Source organism: Phoca vitulina, unplaced genomic scaffold, assembly GCF_004348235.1.
Source record: "Phoca vitulina isolate PV1807 unplaced genomic scaffold, GSC_HSeal_1.0 scaffold2, whole genome shotgun sequence".
Classification (NCBI taxonomy): Eukaryota; Metazoa; Chordata; class Mammalia; order Carnivora; family Phocidae; genus Phoca; species Phoca vitulina.
Genome location: NW_022589705.1, coordinates 71,188,513 through 71,212,003, shown reverse-complemented (window position 1 = coordinate 71,212,003; position 23,491 = coordinate 71,188,513). Strand labels below are relative to the sequence as shown.

The window sequence follows — 23,491 nt, the reverse complement described above, 5'->3', positions numbered from 1 at the left end:
ATTCTAGTTTAGTAAATATAGTGGCAACCCAAAGGAGGGCTAGGTGGGCCTTTAGTGTCCCCACCGCCGTCATCCCCTCCACCCCCATCACCAGCACCCCTTACCCCAGCCACTCTAAATAAACAAATTTAAGTGCAAATTGTTTGTTATATAAATACAGCATTAAGAATTACTATGTGTCCCCTCTTCCAACCCAATTGCTTCCAACCCAATTGCTACATACAAGTCCATTTTATTAAAAATGTTGGTTCCCTACCGTGGTACTGATACAAAGACTAATTTCTCTCAGAAATGATTTGTGGCCAGTTTATATAAAAGAAGATATAAAATAATTCTGAACACTTTATTTTGTCTTATTTGAGGCATTTGTAGTAGAGAATGGGTCATGGTTATTCCATCCTTTTGTCCTTTAGTAAAGTGGAATGAGCCAAGGCCAGTGGCCTGGCAGATCACAGGGCCTTTGCTATTCCTTTCAGTAAGCTTGGCTGAGTCTCTAGGTCTTAGAGTACTTAGCTGTTTTGGAAATTTGTTAAAAAGCATAATGTATTATAATATGAAAGATACTTTGGTGCGCCTGGGTGGCTCAGTTGTTAAGTGTCTGTCTTCGGCTCAGGTCATGATCCCGGGGTCCTGAGATCGAGCCCCGCATCTCTCCCTCTCCCACTCCTCCTGCTTGTGTTCCCTCTCTCACTGTGTCTCTCTCTGTCAAATAAATAAATAAATAATTTAATAAAAAATATGAAAGATACTTTGAGGCTTTTTAATTAGTATCTTTTAGCATATTACTTCTTTTGGGGGAAGGCCTTAAAATCAAGTATCTCCAGTGTGCTAAGTATTTTTTATTTATTTATTTATTTACTTACTTACTTATTTGAGAGAGAGACAGGGGGTGGGAAGAGGAGCAGACGGAGAGGGACAAGCAGACTCTGAGCTGAGCGCAGAGCCTAATGTGGGGCCTGATCCCACAACCCCGAGATCAGGACCTGAGTCAAAATCAAGAGCCCTACGCTCAACTGACTGAGCCACTCAGACCGCCCCAGTGTGCTAAGTATTTGATAAGACCGTAAGAAAATTTAAATATTTATGTCTCAAAGTATCAGAAGACAGTGGCTCAGATTGCTTCTTACCTTGTATGTTCATGAACTGGAAGAATTAATATTGTTAAGATGGCAGTACCCCCAATTGATCTACAGATTCAGTGCACTCCCCACCAAAATCCCTGCTGGCTTTTTTGCAGAAATTGACAGGTTGACCCTAAAATTCATGTGGAAATGCAAGGGATCTATATAATAGTCAAAGTAATCTTGAAAAAGAAGAACAAATTGGAGGATTCACATTCTCAATTTGAAAACTTACTAGAAAGCTACAACAATCAAGACAGTGTGGTCCTGGCGTAAGAATAGACATATAGATCAATGGAATAGAATTGAGAGTCCAAAATTAACCCTCTGCATTTATGATCAATTGATTTTTGATGAAGGTGCCAAGACAATGCAATGTGGAAGGGATTGTTCTTTTCAACAAATTATACTGGGACAACCAGATATCCATATGCAAAGGAATGAAGTTGGACTCCTACCTGATACTATATACAAAAGCTCAAAATGGTTCATAGACCTATGTGTAAGAGCTAAAACTATAAAACTATTAGGAGAAAACTTAGGACTAAGTCTTGGCAACCTTGGATTAAGCAATGATTTCTTGAATATGATACCAAAAGCACAAGCAACAAAAGAAAAGGAAAAAATAGTTAAATTGGACTTGATCAAAATTAAAAATTTTAGTGCTTCAAAGGACACTGTTTAATAAGTGAAGAGAAACACCACAGAATAGGAGAAAATATTTGCAAATCATATATTTAATAAGGGCCTTAAATTCTATGAGTCTTTATATATTTTATTTTTTAAAAAAGATTTTATTTATTTATTAGAGAGAGAGAGAGGGGCAGGGGGGAGAAGTGGCTCACCGCTGAGCAGGGAGCCCAATGCAGGCCTCGATCCTGGGACTCTGGGTTCATGACCTGAGCTGAAGGCAGACACCCAACTGACTGAGCCACCAAGGTGTCCCTAGTCTTTATATATTTTACATATAACAGTAAAAAGACAACTCAATCAAAAATGGGCAAAAGATTTGAATGGACATTTCTCCAAAGAAGATACACAAGTAACCAATAAGCACATGAAAAGATGCTCAACATCATTAGTTATTAAGGAAATGCAAATCAAAATCATGATGAGAATACCACTTCATACCAATTAGAATGCCTACTATAATCAAAAAGACATAGGGAGGATGTGGAGAAATTGGAATCCTCATACATTGCTGGTGGGAATGTAAAATGGTGCAGCTGCTTCGGAAAATAATTCATTGGTTCCTTAAAAAGTTGAAGATAGACCCAGCAATTCCACTAAGTGTATACCCAAGAGAAACAAATATGTATGTCCACATAAAACTTGTACACAATTGCTCATAGCAGCCTTATTCATAGTAGCTCAAAAGTGGAGACAACCCATATATCCATCAACTGATGAATGGATAAACAAAATGTGTCACATCCGTACAGTGGAATATTATTCAGCAGTCAAAAGGAATGAAGTACTATTTGATGCTAAGATGGATCAAACTTAAAAACGTGCTAATTGAAAGAAGAAGCCTGTTACAAAAAACCACATATTATATGATTCCATCATAGACAAGTCCATAGAAACAATAAGTAGATTAGTGGTTGCCAGGGCTAGGAGAGGGTGGAATGGGACATGACTGCTAATGGATATAGGGTTTCTTTGGGGGTTAATGAAATGTTCTAAAATTATATAGTGGTGATGGTTGTACAACTCTGTGAATATATTAAGATCTATTGAATTGTACACTTTAAAGGGTGAATTGTATGGTGTGTGAATCAAATTCAATAAAACTGCTATCAAAAAAATTTAGGATGATTTGTATGTATGAATAGCATTCTATCAATTTGTGCTTGTCCCCTTATTCCTGCCACTGTGAAGTTAGAGCACCGCTGTCTTGAGCACTGGGCAGGTTACTGTTGCCCCAAAGCCTCAAGATGAGAAAATTTAGATTTGTGATCACTTCATGCAGAACGAATAGTTGATGGCACACTGTATGAGGAACAAAACCTTTTAAGGGGAATGTCCTGAGGTTTAAGGCTTTCCAAGTTTTAAGTGTGACTGTGTCCCACCCTAGTTCTTATTTATCTTCCCAACTTCATACGTACACACCACATGGATAGTTTATGTTTTGGGTCGCAGGCCTCATTCCAGCTCCACTGAGAACCTCATTTTCATTTCTTACATTTTTTCCTCCAGGCTGTTAGCTTGCTCTGAGAGTCTTTCCTGTGAGGTGTAGAGACAGCAGCTGGAGGAGCCGCTGGGGGGCGCCCTGCCCTCAGAGGACTGACAAAAAAGAATGACTCGCCAGGAAGAGGCTTAGGCCTGTGTCGGCAGGAAGAGATGACTCATTTTTCATCAAAGGCATTTCAAAGAAAATATAATGACGGGATGATGTCAGGGGAGCAGGTGGAGACAGGAACCTTGGTTGAGGCTGGAGGGAGGTGTTGAAGGGAATGGATGCCTGGGCAGTCAGAATGATTGACTGGCAGAGATCACAAGAAACGTCACCTGTTTTTTAGTTCCTTTCCCATGAGCGCTGGTGTGGGCAGTGCTGTTCCTGTGCCTTTAGAGCATGTGGTCAAGTCTCTGCCTGTCCTGGGTGTACTGTGTTCATATCTGGGTGAGACATCTCATGACACGCAGTGTGCTGTGCTCCTACACTCTGTGCGTTAGCTCTGTGGCTAGCAGGGTCTGTGTTTTGGTGGCTGGAAGTGTGGCATTCCCCTGATATATTAGATACAGGAACTTGCCTAGATATCAGAAGGTCAAATCTCAGGGACTTTATTGCCAAAAGTACTCTGGTTCCCTCCAGTGTTTTTAATGTTTTGTTTTGTTTTGTTTTTTCAGTTCCCTCCAGTGTTTTGGCAAGAGCTGGATCTTTAACCTCAGTTAAATTTCTTTTTTTTTTTTTTTCTTCCTCTTTGAATTGGTGTGTATGGATGAAGTTGATAAGTAGGGGAACTTTACAGTCGGGGAAAGGATAGTAAGTTTTGGTATCTCTTCATATTGCAAATCACTAAAGTTGGTTAGGTATTCAGGCTTCCATTTGTTTTATTTTATTAATTAATTAATTAATTTTTAGTAATCTCTCCACCCAACATGGGACTTGAACTCATGACCCCAAGATCAAGAGTCACATGCTCTCCCCCACCCCCGTACCCCCATACTGAGTCAATCAGGCACCCCCAGGCTTCCATTTATATTAAGACTGTAAGAGAGTGCTCCTGGTCACTACTATGCTTTAACACTTAGCAGAGTCTGTATGATTATGAGGTTGGAGGCTAAATCAGCAGTTTTCAAAAAGATAAAAGAGAGGGTATTTATTGCTTGTATTCTCTTGTCAGGATTCAGGTCTCAAGAAATATCTGGGGAGACATGGCTTAGCAGTATCAATTGCTGCTTTTGTGCTTTATGGATCATTTATCTGAAAGTGGCAGGGAGGACTTTTTGGTAGCATAGGACAGAAGATATTGCCTCTCTTTAAGAAATATCATAATATCATAAGCAAGGGCTCCTGGGTGGCTCAGTCAGTTAAGCATCTGCCTTCAGCTCAGGTTATGATCCTAGGGTCCTGCCTTGCCTGCCGCTCCCCCTGTATGTTTTCTTTCTCTCTCTCTCTCTGACAAGTAAATAAATAAAATCTTAAAAAAAAAAAAAAAAAGAAATCTCATAAACAAGAAGAAAAAGTAAAAAAAAGTAAAAAAAGGTAAAAAAAATACAAAAACCTCAGAATTGGAAAGGGAGCGAGGAAAGCTTACTATTTGGTGTTGTATTAAATAATTAATTAATTAAAGGGGCAGAGGGAGAGGGAGAAGCCGACTCCCGCTGAGCAGGGAGCAGGGAGCCCAATGCAGGGCTCGATCCCAGAACCGTGAGATCATGACCTGAGCCGAAGACAGACACTTAACCAACTGAGCTACCCAGGCACCCCTGGGGCTGTCTTTAATTGTTGCATCCTTCTGGCTGATCATGGGCTGTTTTGGGCTAATACTACCAGGTAAGTCTATTGTGGGACTAAAACTGACCTTCAGGTAAGAAAGACATGAATCAGAAGGGACTGAATCAGATAACGTTTCTTAGAGAAGGTACTGGACTTGCTTGGGCTTTACTTGGCAATATTCGTCCTCCCTTTTAGTTGTGCTTCTCCCTATGTCTTTCCATGAAATGACAAATCGTTAGAAGAGACTTTTAGCCTGAAGTGCCAAAAGATGCAGGGAAAACTGTTCTCTAGCGTGGGTTGGATTTGGGAGCCCCCTGAAGGTAATCTGTGATGAGGCTGTTTCAGAAGTCACTATCTGACTCACTGAGTCAGATGAGTCTGAGCAGAAGCAGCAGTCTTGACCTGAACGTGTTTTGTGTACCTGCCCATAATGTATACAGGTCTTCTCTCCCTTTGGTTATGAGCTAAAGTCCTTTAATCATAAGGTCGAGCAGTGATAAAGGAGAAATATTCTGAGATACCAATTAACCAGAATGTTAAGGGAATCTATTTGGGGGCTGGGATTCCAAACATCTTTTTGATTTTTTTTTTTTTCTTAGTAGGAGTGGACTCTTAGGGGCTCATTGTCACCTATAGGATAAAATCCAAACTCATCTTGTCATTTAAGACGTTCCATAATCCAGCCTGACTTTCTATAAAATTATTTTTATCAAAATTATATTTATTTTTTTAAAAAGATTTTTTTTTTAATTTAAAAAAAAAAGATTTTATTTATTTATTTGACAGAGAGACAGCGAGAGAGGGAACACAAGCAGGGGGAGTGGGACAGGGAGAAGCAGGCTTCCCGCGGAGCAGAGAGCCCGATGCCGGGCTCGATCCCAGGACCCTGAGATCATGACCCGAGCCGAAGGCAGACGCTTAACGACTGGGCCACCCAGGCGCCCCTAAAAAGATTTTATTTATTTGAGAGAGAGAGAGTGCACACACAAGCGCGCAAGAGAATGAGCTGGGGGGAGGGGCAGAGGGAGAGGGAGAAGCAGACTCCAGACTTGGGCTTGATCCCAGGACCTGAGATCATGACCTGAGCCGAAGGCAGATGCTTAACCAAAGAGCCACCCAGGTGCCCCAAAATTATATTTATTCTTGTTTTAAAAGGTCAAATATTACAATGAGGCTTATAACAAAAATAATCTATCCCTCCCCACTTCTGAGAACTGCTTCCAAGTCATTTAGCTATTTCTTTTAGTATTTTCCACTACATTTCTTTCTTTCTTTTTTTTTTTTTTTAAAGTAGGCTCCAGCCCAACGTGGGGCTTGAACTCACAACCCCAAGATCAAGAGTTGCATTCTCTACTGACTGAGCCAGCCAGGTGCCCCTCTACTACATTTCTTAAATATGCCCTTGTACTAGTGCTTCTTGATTTTTCATTTTTAGGCATTATCTGTTGATGATCTATCATCGAAAATTAGGATTTAGTTCTTTCATCCCTGCCCTCTTCCCCCCTCCCCTGTTTCCCATTGTCCCATATTATTACCATTGTATGGTATTCAGTGTTTAGATTATTATGATTATATAAATATTTGCCTAAAGGTGAGTCACATAGTATTCTATAATTGCACTTCCTTTCTTGATTGACTTTTTTCCCCCCTGAAATTAATAATTGCCTTATTTTATCATTTGTTTACTGCTCTGTGGCCCTATCTCTGTGCTCTCCCATGGAAAGCTAAGACAGCTCTCAGTATGTTGGAAAATATTAAATAATCTTTTTTTTTTTTTTTAATCAAACAATTTTTTGGTTCAATATTTTCTTTGGAGACATCCCCCAAGAGCTTTCTTTTCTCCAGTTCTGTTCTCCAGCTCAGGCCTTTAGTAAAGTTGTCGTCCTGGGACTTTGCTGCACCATCGTATTGGGAAATTCCTTTACCTCTCTTCTGTGTTTGATCCCATGTTTCCTAGATCTCATGCTGCCATTTTTCTTGGTTCACTCCAGCCCTTCATTGGAATATATCTTAGAGTAGCTTCCTGAGAAAAGATACATGAGTGGTAAATAGTTGTGAGACTTTGCTTATCTGAAAATCTCTTTGTCTGAAAATATTTTAATTTCTCTTTGATTAAGAGTTTGAGTAAAGACTTCTAGGTTGCAAATGATGTTCCATCAGAAATTTGAAGGTGTTCTTCCTTCTGTCTTCCAGTGTTGGTGTTGAGAAGTCCAATGCCATTCTGGTTCCTGACTTTGGTTTGTGATCTGATGTTGTTGTTGTTGTTGTTGTTTGACAGCTGTTAGGGTTTTATTTTTATCCCTGGTGTTTTGAAATATTATGATGATGTGCATTGGTGAGGCTCTTTTTTAGTTTGCTTATTTGAGTTCTCTGTGGGTCTTTTTCATTTGAAAACACGTCTTTCATTTATTAGTTCTTTGATAATTTCCTCCCTTCCATTTTCTCTTTCTGATACTTCTGTTGGATATTGGGCTAATTTGATGGCTCCTCTGAATTCTTTAACCCTCTCTGTATTTTCTCTTTTTCTTTTTGTTTTAATTTATGGTAAAGATCCTTAGCTATATCTTCCAACTCTTCCTATATTTTTTATTTCTTTTGTTTTTGTTTTTTTTAAGATTTTATTTATTTATTTGTCAGAGAGAGCACAAGTAGGGGGAGCGGGCAGGCAGAGGGGGAAGCAGGCTCCCTGAGGAGCAGGGCCCTGGGATCATAACCTGAGCCGAAGGCAGACACTTGACCGACTTGAGCCACCCAGGCATTCCTGTATTTTTTATTTCTAAGTATTTAAAAGATTTTCTGAGTGTTCCTTTCTTATACTACTTGTTCTTGTTTTATGGCAATACTGCCTTAGTGCTCTCTGAGGATATTAATTACAGTGCCCCCAACCCCCTTGATGTTTTCCTCTGCTTCCAATATTGTCTCTGTTTCCAGCTCCTTTTGTTTGTTCATTTTGATCTCTCTCTTTCATGTTTAAAGACTCTCTTTCTTAAAATGTCCGCTGTTTCTTGGTGTTCTTCATCTGTAAGACTTAGCCCTTAAAAAAGCTGAATGGAAGCTTAAAAAGCTGATTGGTGGGACTTGTTGACTGGCGTACTCTTAATGAATCACCAGGTAGGGGGAGGTCTTTTTCTCCAGAGAGGAATTGGCCAGTCTGCTACCGGGGCCTCGGAAGCCTGGCAGCCAGAGCTCTGGGCTTGCCAGTCAGGACAGTGGGGCAGGGTGGAGAGGCTTGTTCATTATGTCAAATTTCACTTACCACCCCTATTTTTAGTGAGGCACACTTCTGACCTCATGTGGGCCTGAAGACTTCCAACTGGTCTTCTTTTCAGCCTCATCCAGCAGCTTTCTTCTACTCCCCTCAGCCTTCAGAGGCCCCTGGTGCATCCAGTTCCCCAGGCTTTCTGGAGCCCTGCAGCACAGATTACCTGGTTTCTTACTGTTCCCCATTCTTCACGGGCACTTAGCAGAAAGATGAAGCTGAAATTTAAATTAACGACCATTGATCTATCCACTCTGCAGTTTTTCAAACTTCTGTTGATATTTTTAATTCTTCTTTTCTGTGGGTTTGTGTCATTTTTATTCCTTGACTGTCTTTTCCTGAGGTTTCAGAAAGAATGGAGATAACTATGCATGTTAAGTCTGCCACATATAACCTGAAGTTGGCAGAAGTGAATCTTCCCAACTTCTCACTCGCGCTCTCTCTCTCAAGTACACAAACCCTGTGCTCTAGCTTCCCTTGTACTTTCTCGTTTCTGTTTTCTTGCTCAGGTCATCTTTCCTCCTTGGAATGTCTCCTCTTCTCATTTCAGACTGCCTGGTATCCTACGCATTCTCTTAGACCCAGTTTATATGCCTCATATATGGAAGCCTTTTTTTTTTTTTTTTAATTTCTCCAACTGAAAATGACCGTTCCATTGACTGAACTTCTAAATTTCTTCTTTTTTTTTTTTTAAGTGTAACTTTTTTTTTTTAAGATTTTATTTATTTATTCGACAGAGAGAGAGAGATAGCGAGAGCAGGAACACAAGCAGGGGGAGTGGGAGAGGGAGAAGCAGGCTTCCCGCTGAGCAGGGAGCCCGACGTGGGACTCGATCCCAGGACCCCGGGATCATGACCTGAGCCGAAGGCAGATGCTTAACAACTGAGCCACCCAGGCGCCCTGAACTTCTAAATTTCTTGTTCACCAAATTCTTGTGGTCTTGCCACCCTCGTGACACAGCATACTGCCTTATGCTATAACTATTTATACATGTACCACTTCCCTAGTTAGACTGTAAGGTCTTGGTATTGCAAGAGTGCTTTGTCATTTGTTGTTGTTATGGGTAACAACACAGAACCTAGGCAACTAAATATTTCACAGAACCACAGAAGTTTAGGGCTGGAAAATAATGTAGAGCTCTAGAATGTCAACTCATTTTATGAATGAGTAAACAGATCCAGTGTGATTAAATGATCCTACAGTCATATGATAAACTAGGAACAGAACTGGAACTGTCACCTCCTTCTCTAGTTCTTGAACTGCTAAATGTAGTGGTAAAATCTGATACGTGCTTAATCAAATATTCATAGGTAATATCATAGGTAATTTTTTCCTTCGTTCCTTCCTTCGTTCCTTCCTTCCTTTTTCTTTTTCTTTTGTTTGTTTGTTTGTTTTTATAAATTAGGATCTTCAATAGTATAGGTTTAATCAAAAACTGAGCTGGGTAATAGTTTTATTCCAAGGCATCAGGGACCCATGGATTATAGGTAAGAGAAAAATGTAAGCAACTGTACTGAAAGTGCCCCCATTTCAAGGAAATCTTTAAAAAATCAGTGACATTATGTATTTGAGGTGACTCTTTTTCACTTAACAGTAGAGTGCAGACCCAGTTTAGTTGAGTCCTAGTTAACTGAAGTTTTGCTGTTTGATAATTCATCAAGGGTTATTGCTTCAAAGTATTTTTGAGGGGGTACTCCTGGGTGGCTCAGTCAGTTAAGCATCTGCCTTCGGCTCTGGTCATGATCCTAGGGTGCTGGGATCGAGCCCCGAGTGGGGCTCCCTGCTCAGCGGGGAGCCTGCTTCTCCCTCCTCCTCTGCCTGCCACTTTGCCTACTTGTGTCCTCTATCTCTCTGTCAAATAAATAAATAAAATCTTTAAACAAAACAAAAAACCCCCCAAAGTATCTCTTTAAAAAGAAAGATATTATTTATTTATTTGAGAGAGAGAGAGAGAGCGGGGGAGAGAATGAGTGGGGAGGAGAGGGAGAAGCAGACTCCCACTGAGCAGGAATCCCGATGCGGGGCTCGATCCCAGGACCCCGGTGTCACGACCTGAGCTGAAGGCAGACGTTTAACCGACTGAGCCACCCAGGCGCCCCTGCTTCAAAGTATCTTTAAAGTAAGTTGTGTCAAAAATTATCTAGCTCTTGACAGTCACTTCCAAAATGTTTGAGATAAACTTCAGAGATTTAGATACTCCAGGAATATCTATTGGGTAAAGTTGAACTACAGCTATTGTCTATTTAGGGTTTGTTGACTATTGGGTGTGCCAGTCACTAATCAAAAACCCAGTGCACCCTTTTCCTCACTGCCCTCCTTTGGGAACTTGAGGGTAGATGGGCAGGTGTTTAAGAGGCTGCTCCCTTTCTTTGAGATTTGGTTTTCATTAGGGTTTTGCCTTACAAACGAGGCTAATGATGGTAGATAGTTTGATACTGAGTCTGGCTTGCAGTCTCCACTGGGCAAGCTGTTGCTAGACAAGCAGTCTTTGGTGGATGAACCATAACCAACCTCTATGCAGGGTTGGGCTCTGCCTAATGCCCATGACTTTTGGTTTTATCCAAAATAGAATCTGTTTTCCTCAGATTTGAGAGAGTAAGGATTTGTTGTCCTCGTTGGTGTTTCTGCCTTCGGCTGTTTCCGCATTGCCACCTGGCTGCTGTTAGAGGGAATTCACTAAGCTCTGAGTCCTTGCAGAGGGCTGAGAGGAACTATCCCTGTCTCTAGGATGGAGCGTATGTTCTCTTCCCTTAAAACTGTTACCCATATTTCCTTTTATGACTTGTTAAGTCAGAGGCAGCTGGGAGGATGCATCGGGGAAGCATTACTCACTGGGCACACACAGTGGCCCTGACTGCTGGTGGGGAGTCTGGGCTGAGCTGACAGTGAGTCAGCTTTGGAAATGGAAAAATGTAGGGTAGTGGGGGCGGGCAGGGATTGCGTGCCGGTGACTGCCTGTTCTTTCTTCTATAAGAACTCATCACAAAGCTGTGAATACTGGGGATCCAGTTGGGGCAGCCAGTAAGCCAACCAGCTTTGAGGTGATAATGTTTTCGTGAAAGGAGTGAGCTGACTAGACCTAGTATCGCTGCCTTTTATGTCGTGTGTGTGGGTTTTGGAGGCAAGCTTGAGCTTGTGTAATGAGAGTCCTATGTGTGCAAATTTCACTAGAATAAAGGCAGTCATAGAATCTCTTTGTCTTAGTTATAAAACTCAGTCTTCTGTATCTATCTTTGTCCAGTAGGGGTCACTGGGGGTTTAAGCTCTAAATGAGAGAACCTGTCACTAATCTTATGGTAGGCCAATCAGATTCCTTGTCTTTATATGTCTTTATATGTGGCATCTTTGTATATTGAGCCCTCTTTTTTTTTTTAATATTAGAGCAGAAATAAAAAATATGAACTTGTATTAAGAATTTTGTGGATCCAATGACTACTGGATCTAAGAGATTTCCAGGAGTAATCCTAAGCTATAAAGAAAGAAATGGATGCCTCCAGGGGCCTTCTGTTAGTAGTCGTCTCTGGTAATTTTTGTAGTCAAAGAGTGCAGGGTGAAGCAATTTTTTTTTATAAAGCCATAACTACTTGAAGATTCCATGATGAAAAGGAACTGAAAGGGGTATGAAATGTTCTTTCAATTTTATTTATGCCAACTCAATCATTTTTAAATCAAGTTTTAAATTTTAATTTCAGTACAGTTAACATACAGTATTCTATCAGTTTCAGGTGTACATCAATCATTTTAAGATGTCTAATTTTGGACATGAAAATAATACAAATTTGCAAAATTAGAAAAATAAAATATACAAAAAGGAAAAAAAAAGAAAGAAGAATTTTGTGGATCTATTGAGTATTTGAAGAACAGATTATTCCAGATGCTAGGTGAAGCAAGAAACCAAGGCTGAGATGGAATTGGTTTATAAATAAGACTGGAAGAGACTTTTAAAAAAAAAAATGAAAGGAGATGGGAAGAAAACTGTTTATTAACATCTGATGTGTACCTGCTTACTACTGACAACAACCCTGAGAAATAGTTATATTTATACACATTGTACATTTTAGGAAACTGAAGTTCAGAAATATTAAGTGGTGTCCCTAGGGTCACATAACTTGTATCGTAGTGATGCTAGTAGGGGAGATCCTATTAGGCATGGTCATTTGACTTTGGTCCTTGGACTCTGGTGAGGGTTCTTGAGAGCAGGTTTTACTAGAAGATAAGCAGGGCCTGGTGGTAGATTCTCCTGAGAACGACCAAAATGATTCTTGTGTTGTGGATTAGGGTTCAGAGCAGGCTCCAGGGGTCCACAGGTGTAAAGAAGCTGACAAGTCTTTGTCTTTGTCTTCAGATGGCAAGTTTTTCCTCTTTATTGTTTAGGGCTACTGCCAGGATCTAGAAAACAGTCTCACAGATATCTAAAATTAGCTGTTTGTGTGCAAAGCTTGGTTTCCATGGATAAATAGTTTAAGTTGGTCTCTCTTACCTACCTCTTATCTTGGCCTGGACTCTTCTGAGTCTTGAATGTAACTACCTATTGGCATTCTCAAGCCTGCCTGGTGACCTTATTCTTACTGTCGAGGGCCTGACCCTTTGTCAACCGCATGCCCATTCTGCCCTCTTGTGTTCCAAGGTGTCTCAGAGAAACTAAAGTGAATCGTATGTTTCTTAGCCAGATCACACTAAAAGATATTTGCCATTGAAACCGTTTTTATCTCCAAAAAAAGAAAGAAAGGGAAAGAAACCGTTTTTATTTGGAAAAGCATTTTAAAAATGTGTTTAAGCTGGATAGGAGTCAAATGCTAACTCTCCATCATGAATTCACTTGGAATGAGGGATATTTCTGGACAAAAATAACAATCCTTAGCAAAATTCAGGAGCAGTCTCCATGGACAGGGCTTCTTTTCCTTGAATTGTCTCTGTTTATTTAAGATACTGGCTACCAGAGTTTCCTGGAAAAAACTTAATAGCTAGGTCTCATTATTGCTTTGTGGGGGGAAATGATCAGAATCCCAAAGAGAGAGATTATTTACAATAATAATAATGGATATTAAGATGGACTAAATATTCTTGTCCTTCCCTTTTTGAAGCAATGCCATTGAAGCCTAATTTGATTTATTCATTGAGTTGGTGGCTTAGAGCTGTTAAATACCACACGTTTTACCTTGACTTACAGCTCCTTGCATTGGCCACTGAAGATGGCTTGATACCCTGCTGAGGCATAAAAGCTCTGGTAGAGTAACAATAATAATAATAGCTAACATTAATGAGTTAATCTTTAATGTTTTTTAAAAATAGTCAATAGTGAATGCTTGTGGTGTGCCAAATAGTCCATGTGTTTTCTCACTTAATCCCCACTGTAACACCACGAAGAGGTGATTTTATTATCCCCATTTTACAGATGAAGAAACTGAAGATTAAAGAGATTAAGTAATTCATTCAAAGACACAGAGCTAGAAACTGTGAAGTCTGAATTTGAATCTAGGTTTGGCTAACAGACTGTGTTAAGTTTAGAGCCCTGGGCAGAGAGAGAGGCACTTGGGTTTTAAGAATGAGTCTTCTAGGGGCGCCTGGGTGACTCAGTCGGTTAAGTGTCTGCCTTCGGCTCAGGTCATGATCCCAGGGTCCTGGGATTAAACCTTCTGCTCAGGTCATGATCCCAGGGTCCTGGGATCGAGCCCCACATTGGGCTCCCTGCTCAGCAGGGAGCCTGCTTCTTCCTCTCCCTCTGCCTGCACCACAGAGCATCACCCATTTTACTCTCCATCTTTACTCTTTTCCTTTACTTTCCTTTTTCTTTCTCATTTTTAAGAGTAAGAGCCTAGATTGCTAAGTTGGACAAGAAAGCCACCCAGAGTTTGGATGTTGAGCAGAATCCATGTCTGGAGAGATTTCTAGAAGTGGAATTTCTGAATCAGTAAATGAATTTCTTGCCAGCTTTAAGAAAAAGCAAAACTTACACTGTGTTCTTGGAGTCACTTTTTTCCTTAAACTCCCAGGTGGATTTGGAATTCCACTGTTAAAAGTGATTCAGCTTCTTTGTTAGTGTGTGTTACCTGCTGGGCCTATCTAGAGGAGCATATTGAGTTATTCCTGCCATAAGATGAATAGTTTTCCAGGTATTTCCTCTCTGTTGTATGTTTTTGCAGTCAAATAGATGCATTCCCAAGAAATGCTTAAATTTTGTGAATCCTCATGGTTTACTGGACCTTGTTTAGCTCTTTCCAGTATGTTCCGCCTTATACCCCTGGCTCTCACAGTGCTCTTCAGACCCTCTTGTTCATTAATTAATTAATTCACTCATTACACAAATAGTTGTTTAGTGATGAGGTTTCATATAGGAGAGCAGAATTCATCTAGCTTCAAAAACTTTAGTGAGAGAGTAAAAATAAACACACATGTAAAGTATAATATAATCTCAAGAGAAGGAGAAGTTTACTTCTAACTGGGATGGAGGGAGTCACCAGGGAAAATTCTGTGGAAGTATGGGCTTTAAGCTGGTCCATACGAATGGGATTTTGACTTGTGGAAATGGGAAGGAAATACATTCCAGAGTAAATGAGGAAAATATTGTAAAGCCAGAGAGTTTTGGATTTAATTTGCTGACAGTGGGGAATTGGAAGTTTTAGAATGAAATTACAAATGAACATTCATTGAGCATTAAGATGTACTCATTATGCATGTGTCAGGGAGATTAATCTCACAGTGAATGCGGACAGGACTGGCAGGTTGGAGACTGGGATTAGGAAAATTGGGTAAACTATCAATTTATTAAGGTTTTGTACAGTGTGAGCAGTATTCAGAGGTCTTTGTGATCCGATGTGGTTTGTATGCTGCTCCTCCAAATAATAATAGTAGCCAGTAGTTACTGAGCACATCCTGTATGCCAGGCACCATCTAAGCACCTTAAATGCATTAACTCCTTTCATCCTCACTATGGTTCTATGAGACAGGTACTATTAGTATCATCATTTTACAGATGAGGAAATTGAGGCTCTATGAGGTTAAATAATTTACCCAAAGGTGCTAATGTGACGTATGTAGTAGAGTCTGGATTTGAACCTAGGCAGTGTGGCTTCAGGCTGAGTTTGTAATTACCATGCTACTATAATGCTCATGGCATCTAGGTTACTGAGCAAGAAATTTGGGAGAGAGAGTTTCCTAACATTTTTTTCAGTGACACTTGGGTATGTAGAATATTCTTTGTAGGCATTCTGGGCCTTTGCATGTTGATTGTTATCACAATCCCACATTGCTAAACATTAGAGAAAGGATGTCCCAGTGTCTCCTAATTAGCTCCTGTGAAGCACACATCCTCTGCCTATCTGTAGTTAGATGCCTACTGGACTTATGGGAGGAGACAGATGACCAGAGCTCAGGGCCAGGCTTTGAGGCCTGGGTACTGGCATTCCCAGAAGCCCAGGGTTTCCAATGCTATCAGCCATATGCTAGTCTCTATCAATTTTTTTTTTTTTTTTAAAGAGAGAGAGCACGTGTACCCATGAGTGGGGAGAGGGTTGGGGTGGGGGTGGGGCAGAAGGAGAGGGAGAGAGAGAATCTTTTTTTTAATTTTTTTAAATAAGATTTCATTTATTTATTTGAGAGAGTGAGAGAGAGAGAACACTAGCTGGGGGGTGTGGAACGCAGAGGGAGAGGGAGACTCCCCACTGAGCAGGGAGCCTGATGCGGGGCTCAATCCTGGGACTCCAGGATCATGACCTGAGTGGAAGGCAGATGCCCAACTGACTGAGCCACCCAGGTGCCCCGGAGAGAATCTTAAGCAGGCTCCATGACCCTGAGATATGACCTGAGCTGAAACCAAGAGTCAGACGCTTAACCGACTGAGCCACTCAGGCACCCCTAGTCTCTACCAAATTTTTAATCTCAGGTATATTTGTTGTTTGAAAAAAGTCTCCTCTTTGTAAGCATTATTTTTCCAGATTTCAGTCTTTTAGATGGGTCCTAAATTTTTAGTCTACATCTGCTCAAATTAAGAAGCTTGTGGATGTCAGTTATTTTGAGACCAGATCTAACTCCATGGCCGTGTGAGTAACCGTTGCAGGGCCCCCTCTCACCGGCTTGCTTTCATCCCAGTCACAGACATGAAAGTGATTCTGGGGTGTTGCCTTGTTTTGAGATTTCTTGTGGGTAACGGTTGTGGGTGATCACCCTAAATTCTGGAGAGTGAAGTAATCCTAAAGAGAAGTAGGTCTAAAATCTTTAATGAAGTTTAGAGTCTTGCTTTTACAGGGCTTCTTTGGTGGTTTGGAGCCCTGCCCATTGCTTATATGGAAGGGATATCCTGGGGGGTGCTAAATATGACTTTAAATGGCCCATTCTTTGTATAATAAATGATCTCTAAAAAAACCCCAGTCACTCCCTCCTGCCAGCCTCTAACCACTTCCTATAAATGACAGCACACAGATCCATCTTAGTTTTGCTAAGTGAAAAATTTATTTTCACAAAGGCAGTCCCATTTCTCTTCTTTCTTCCTTCAGACAAGCATACATATACACAAAGGCTGGAAACAAACTTTTTACCTGTCATATGTAGAAAAATGGTGTATCCAAGGTCTAGCGTGCCATCTTATGAGGAGCAAATGACTTTGGATACCTTTCATTGTCTTCTCTAATAATAACAGTAGGTTCAGAATGTGTCTTGACATTTGAGTGCTTTGGATTTTTTTTTTTTCTTCAGATTTCCTAGGTATTTTTGAATGGCACAAGCGTGATATATGATTTTCTAATTAAGACAGGTTTGCAGTGGTAGTAGAATAAGACAGAGACATGGCTTTCACTTTGGGAAATGAAAATATGGTGAAGATATTTATAAGATTGCAAAAAGAAAATTGTACAGTGGGTGATCTAGACGGCACCAGCACTGTGACGTTCGCGTCGAAGTTGGGATTCTTTCCCTGGAGCTGGGTGGGGCTGTGTACAGACTGTCTTGTGAAGAGGAAGTATTCCAAACATATAAATATTTAAATTGTTTAACTGCAAGTTAGTGTACTTAGTTTGCCAGAACATGTTAGCAAAGGGAGACAGTGTGATAAAATACATTGATTTAAAATCAGACAGATAAAAGTTCAGATGGCAGTTCATCCTCTTACTTTGTGACTTTGGACAAAATAACTTGAATTTTCTGAGCCTCAGGTTCTTTTTAAAAAATTATTTTTTATTATAACATTTTTAAAAAACTTTGAGTTACAGATGACACATGATGTTATGAGCCCCAAGTTCTTGATTTGTAAAATATCCCCATTTATAATATTAATTAATAATATATAATAATGTATTAACTGAGCTAATAATATTACCAGGATTAAATGAAGTAACAGATGTGAAGGTGCTTTCTAGTAGCCACTCAGTAAATGTTAGTATATTATAGTATTGGTATAGTATATTATAATAAATGCCCTTCCAAGCAAGTTATCTTCTTTGGCTATCACAGCTCCAGGGGCTCCACAGAAAGAGGTGTGTGTCATTATCATCTTTGTGTCCACTGTGTTTAACATGATGCTCTGTGTTTTTAAATTGAATGAATGAATGAAATGTTCTGTTTCACAAGAGAGCCCTGCTCCAGAGGGAGCTCCGGCTTAGTCTCCCCTGGATTGCACTATCCCTTTTCCTTCTGTTGCGCTATTCCTTTCAGCAAACACTGATTATTTCACACATCAAGACATCCCTCTCTCTGCAGAATTCCTTGAGTAGTTTTTACTTTGTTGTCACTAATTCTTCTCCTCCCATTCTCTCTTTTTTACATTTAACTTTTAAAAATTATTTTTAATTGAGGTATAGTTGACACAGTATATTAGTTTCAGGTGTACAACATAATAATTTGATATTACATATATTGCAAAATGTTACTACAGTAAGTCTGGTTAACATCTGTCACCTTATATAGTTACCAAATGTTCTTTTTTTTCTTCCTTGTGATAAGCACTTTTAAGATATACTCTCTTAACAACTTTCACGTATGCAGCCCATTTTTAAATTTTTAACTCTGGTCGCCATGCTGTTCATCATATTCCTATAAATCCCATTCTCTCTTGAATCACTCCAGTCAGACCTTTTCTGGCATCAAAACTGCCCTTATTAAAGTAACCAGCAACCTCCACATCGCTAAATTCAGTGGTCCATTCTCAGTCCTCATCATGACACATTAACAGCTTTGGCGTGGTTAATTACTACCCTTTTTTTTTTTTAAGATTTTATTTTTAAGTAATCTCTACATTCTACATGGGGCTCAAACCCACAGCCCTGAGCTCAAGAGTCATATGCTCTACCAACTGAACCAGCCAGGCGCCCCTAATTACTACTTAAAACACTTCCTTCCCCTGGCTTCTGGGGCATCATGCTCTTTTGGTTTTCCTAGTCCACTGGCTTTTCTTTTGGTGGTTCTTCCTCTTCCCTATATAGTGTTGCAGGGTTTCCAGTGCTTAGTCCATGAACTTAGTCTCCTCTCTCTCTGTTCACTCCCCAAGTGATCTCACCCAGTTTCCTGGCTTTAAAACTCATCCTGGGTCTCTCCCGGAACTCTAGATTCATATATTCAGTTGCATATTCAGAGTTCCACTGGTATATCTACTAGGCATTTCAAACCTACTGTATCCAAAAGAGAATTCCTGCCCCTTCCCCCCCAAAAAAGAACAACTACAACCACCAGTGAGCCCCAAACCCTCTGCTTCTCTGGCAGTCTTTCCCATCTCCGGACGTAGCAGTTCTATTCATTCAATTTCTCAGGCCAAAACTCATGGAGCCATGACTCTATCTTTTCTTTCCTCACCCCACATCCAGTCTATGAACAAATCCTGATGACTCTTTTTTTATAATTTATCCAGAATATGACCACATCTCACCAGCTCTAACACCACACTGGTCCCAGCTATTGTTTCTCAGCCATCAGTTTTCACTTGGATTATTGGAATGGCATTTTATTTTATTATTCTATTTTTTTTATTTTAAGATTTTATTTATTTATTTGAGAGAAAGCACAGAGGGAGAGGGAGAAGCAGACTTCCCACTGAGCAGGGAGCCCAACGTGGGGCTTGATCCCAGGACCCCAAGATCATGACCTGAGCTGAAGGCAGATGCTTAACCGACTGAGCCACCCAGGTGCCCCTGGAATGGCATTTTAACTAGTGGCCCTGCTCCCATTCTTGCCTCTCAATAGCCTGTTCTCAATATAGCAGCAAGGGGGATTCTTTTAAGACCCTAAGTTAAATCATGTCAGTCTTTCACACAAAACTTTCCAAAGCTTTCCTACTTCACTTAGAATAAAAGCCAATCTTTACAAGTGGCCCATACAGTCATAGGTGATCTGATAATCTCTCTTGCTTCCTCTCTTGACATTCTCCCCTTCTCTCTGTGAGCTCCAACCAATATAGTTTTCTCCATGTTCCCTGAACACACCAAACCTACTTCTGCCTCAGGGTCTTTGCACTTGCTTCTTAAAAAATTCGGCTCGTTTTTTCTCTAGATAGCCATATGATTTGTTTGCTCATATTCTTTAGGTCTCTGCTTAAATGCCATCTTATTAGAGAAGCCTTCCCTGAAAACTGGAAACTTGACCCCACTGGCACTCCCTTCTCCTTTTCATCTCTTTTAGTATTCTCCATTGTATTTGCATAACAAACTATGTATTTGCTTGTTTGTGTTTACTTTCCATCTTCTCCTACTGGTATATAAGCGTGAGGGCAAGGTCTTTGTTTTGTTCACTACTGTGTTCCCAGTATCTAGAACAGGGCCTGGAACATAGGAAACAGTAAATATTTGATGAATGAGATATAGGTTAGCACAAAATTATAGATGGTCTAGATGCCATATTAAAATATTCATATTGTATTTGTTCCCCTCAAGGGACCTTTATCATCTTTTTGGTTAGTAGATTATTCAGATCTAAAACACTTCCCTTTTATTTATTTATTTTTTAAAGATTAAAAAAAAAAAAAAAAAGGATGGGCCGCCTGGGTGGCTCAGTTGGTGAAGAGCCTGACTCTTGATTTCAGTTCATTTCATGATCTCAGGGTTGTGAGATCGAGCCCTGCATTGGGCTCTGCGCTAGGTGTTGAGCCCCTGCTTAAGACTCTCTCTCTGCCCCTCCCCCCCAAATTAAATAAAGGTAACTTTACAGGTATTAAGGCAATTTGCATTTTAAAGCTTATTTATGGGGTGCCTGGGTGGCTCAGTCTGTTAAGCGCCTGCCTTCTGCTTCAGGTCATGATCCCGGGGTCCTGGGATCGAGTCCCGCATCAGGTTCCCTGCTCAGCGGAGAGCCTGCTTCTCCCTCTCCCTCTGCCTGCCGCTTTGCCTACTTGCGCTCTCTCTCTGTCAAATAAATAAATAAAATCTTCAAAAAAAAGTAAAGCTTATTTGTGAGATAATATAGCATATTTACATACCATAGTGTAAAAGGCACCATAGGAATAAATAAAGAGCTAGTTTGTTAGCAAGAGAAGCTGTAACTCTTCCCTGAGTGAAAGGTGTCACAGAGGATGTTAGATGTGCTCCTGGCTATTGGGCCTTCTATGTTATGTTGTGTGTCCACACATCATTTTATAAAATACCTCTTCGGAGAAAAGTAGGTGAAAAGAGGAGCAGTGGTACTGTGAGGCCTTTGCATATTCAATTTAGGTTGTGCAAACTTCTTTCCAGTCTTTAAGTGTGTCAGGTTTATTGAAGTATAATTTATGTACAACAAAACTCACCCTTTTGGGTGTACAATCCACTGAGTTTTGACAAATGTATACAGTTACGGAACCATCACCACAAAAGTTCCCTTATTTTTTTTGTAGTCAGTTCCTTCCCTTACCCCCAGGCCTGGGCAACCACTTACCTGATTTCTGTGCCTATAGTTTTGCTTTTCTAGAATGTCATATGGATGGAACCATACAGTATGTATCCTTTTGTGTTTGGCTTCTTTCATGTAGTAGAATGCTCTTGAGATTCATCCCTGCTCTTCTATCAGTAGTTTGTTCCTTTTCATTGCTGTGTTGTAGTCCACTATATGGATGCACCATGATTTGTTTATTAGTCCACCAGTCGATGGACTTTGGGCTATTTCCAGGTTTTCATTATTTTGAATAAAGCTGCTATTATCTTTCACGTACAGGTCTTTGTGTGGACACATGTTTTCACTTTTCTTGGGTAAATCCTAGGAGTGATATTGCTTGGTCATTTGGTATGTGTATGTTTAACTTTATAAGAAATTGCCAAACTGGAGCAGTTGTGCCAATTTACCGGTCCCCCCCGCCCCCCACCAGCAGTGTATGAGAGTTCCAGTTCCTTCACGTCCTTGCCAAGACCTGATATTATCTATCTTTTTAATTTTAGTCATTCCAGTAGGTATGCAGTGGTAAGGTGTTGTCAGTTGCTGCTACAGCCTCCGTATCAAGTTTTCATTTGTAAGCAGGCCTTAGTTTTGTGGAAGGCATTGTTTTCTGCTGTCATTGAGCATCCCCATATCCCCTTGGGCAGCTAGTGGTAGATCTTCCAGCCCTGAAAACACACTGGTTTTTGGTTCTCCTTGTTGATCTTCACCACGCTGTGATGTCAGATCTATTGCATGGAGCTTGTTGTGTATGTGATCCTCTCTGTAATGATCTTTGGATCCCTCGCCTCCTCCTCTTAGGCCATGGAAGCGTTGCCCTCCGACTGGCCAGGGTACTCATGGACACTTAAAATACATCCTTGTGTACTTTGCCTCCTCCCCGCAAGTGATTCCCTAGTAATTCTGTGACTTTTTTCTTTTGGCTCCATCCTGAAGTCTGGTATTGCAGCCTGGCTGGGAGTGGAAAGTTAAGAGCGTGACGTCCTCTGACACCCTCCCTTCTTGTAGAGGGGTCTGAGGTTTGTTTGTTTAAGCTGAACAGAGGATGCCAAAGATAGAATTTGAGTCAGCTCAGCACTAGCTTAGGCGCTCCTCTTCACTCTCCTGGTTCCTCCTTCCCTTTCCCCTCCCCCTCTGGCCAGTTGTTTCCTGGGCTTTGTCTGAGATACACTGTACAGTTTTAGCCCCATCTAGGCCTGCCTGCTGAAAGACATTCAGCAACGAGATGGAGGAGAAGCCGCCAGGAAGTTTCTGACAACTGTGTGCTGATAGTTCAGGACAACAGTAACCTCAGGAGAAAGGCATTCAGAGGCCTGCCTGAGCTGTGGGCTTGTGGCTAAACTCAGGGAAGGAGGAAGGACGGGCCTGGAAATGCCTCTCCTAGATTCATCTTATTTGCCATCAACTATCTTTATTTTGACTCACGTTCTTGGAATTGCGGGTGTTCTGTACTGGAAGAGATGTGCCAGAGGCAGAGCAGGTAACTTGTGTGCGGAGTTATTCTTTAAATGACTGTGGGGCTTTTGAGGGTGGGGTAAATGACGGAGGGCTTCCCAGTGGCTTTCCTTAAAGGGCCAGCACCTCTTTTCAGCTGGGGTGCTGTCAGACCTTAGTTTGTGTGTGGATCCACTGAGGAAACTGGGCAGCTCTGGGACCAGTGTGAGATCCGGACTCTTCCCCATTCCATGTGGCTGTCTGCTAGAGGGTGCTGGCTTGATGAGGCGATGTCTGGGCTCCAAGCTGAGGGAAGTGGCAACTGTGCTGACTTGGGTCCTTCCTTGCTTCCTTTCCCTACTTTCGCACAATCTCAAAGTGGCTTCTGGATCTTTGTTTTTAACCAAAACATACAGTAATTCTTTCACCCTCCTCTAGGTAGAGATACGAGAAAACTTGTGGGATTAGAGAAGTTTCTGGATTTGGTATATTTTTGGGTGAGAAAAGGCAGAGGAAGAAAGACTAGTGAGAGGAAGGGGTAAGTGGTGTCTCTGCCAAGGTGCCTCTGTTCTCTATGATATGATTAAAATTGTTCCTTTCCCCTCAGGCAGCCATACAGTTTACTTGTTTATCTGAGTCATCCTGTTCAATGCATGGAAGTTAACTGTTCTTTTCCCCAGGGAGTCAGGCCCTGATACTTAAAAAAAAAAAAAAAAGATGGTAGCAGACCCTACTTTCTTCTCTATTTGCTATTAGTTACATTATATTCCTTTGATTTCTAAAAGCCCAGTGCAGGAATCAGCCTCACGTTTAGCTGATTCTAAATCTCCATGGTTGAGGATTAATAAAGTCTAACTTTTCCTAGAGTCCACCCTTGGATCTTGTGCCTTCAGTACTGTCACTGTGATCCGC

The 23,491-nt window shown here is 40.9% G+C and overlaps 1 protein-coding gene across 14 annotated transcripts in view; it reads left to right on the top strand.

Annotated features, from left to right (window-relative positions):
- The window catches only part of MACF1 (microtubule actin crosslinking factor 1), a 335,178-nt gene that overhangs the window by 85,091 nt on the left and 226,596 nt on the right, over window positions 1-23,491 (top strand). Inside the window, exon 1 of one of the 14 annotated variants that reach the window (XM_032432522.1) lies at window positions 22,079-22,625. The exons of the other annotated variants lie outside the window; for them this stretch is intronic. Coding sequence (XP_032288413.1) covers window positions 22,517-22,625 — 109 coding nt within the window. The 5' untranslated portion in view covers window positions 22,079-22,516. Of the gene's footprint in view, window positions 1-22,078; window positions 22,626-23,491 lie in introns of those variants that run through there. 14 annotated transcript variants of the gene reach the window in all.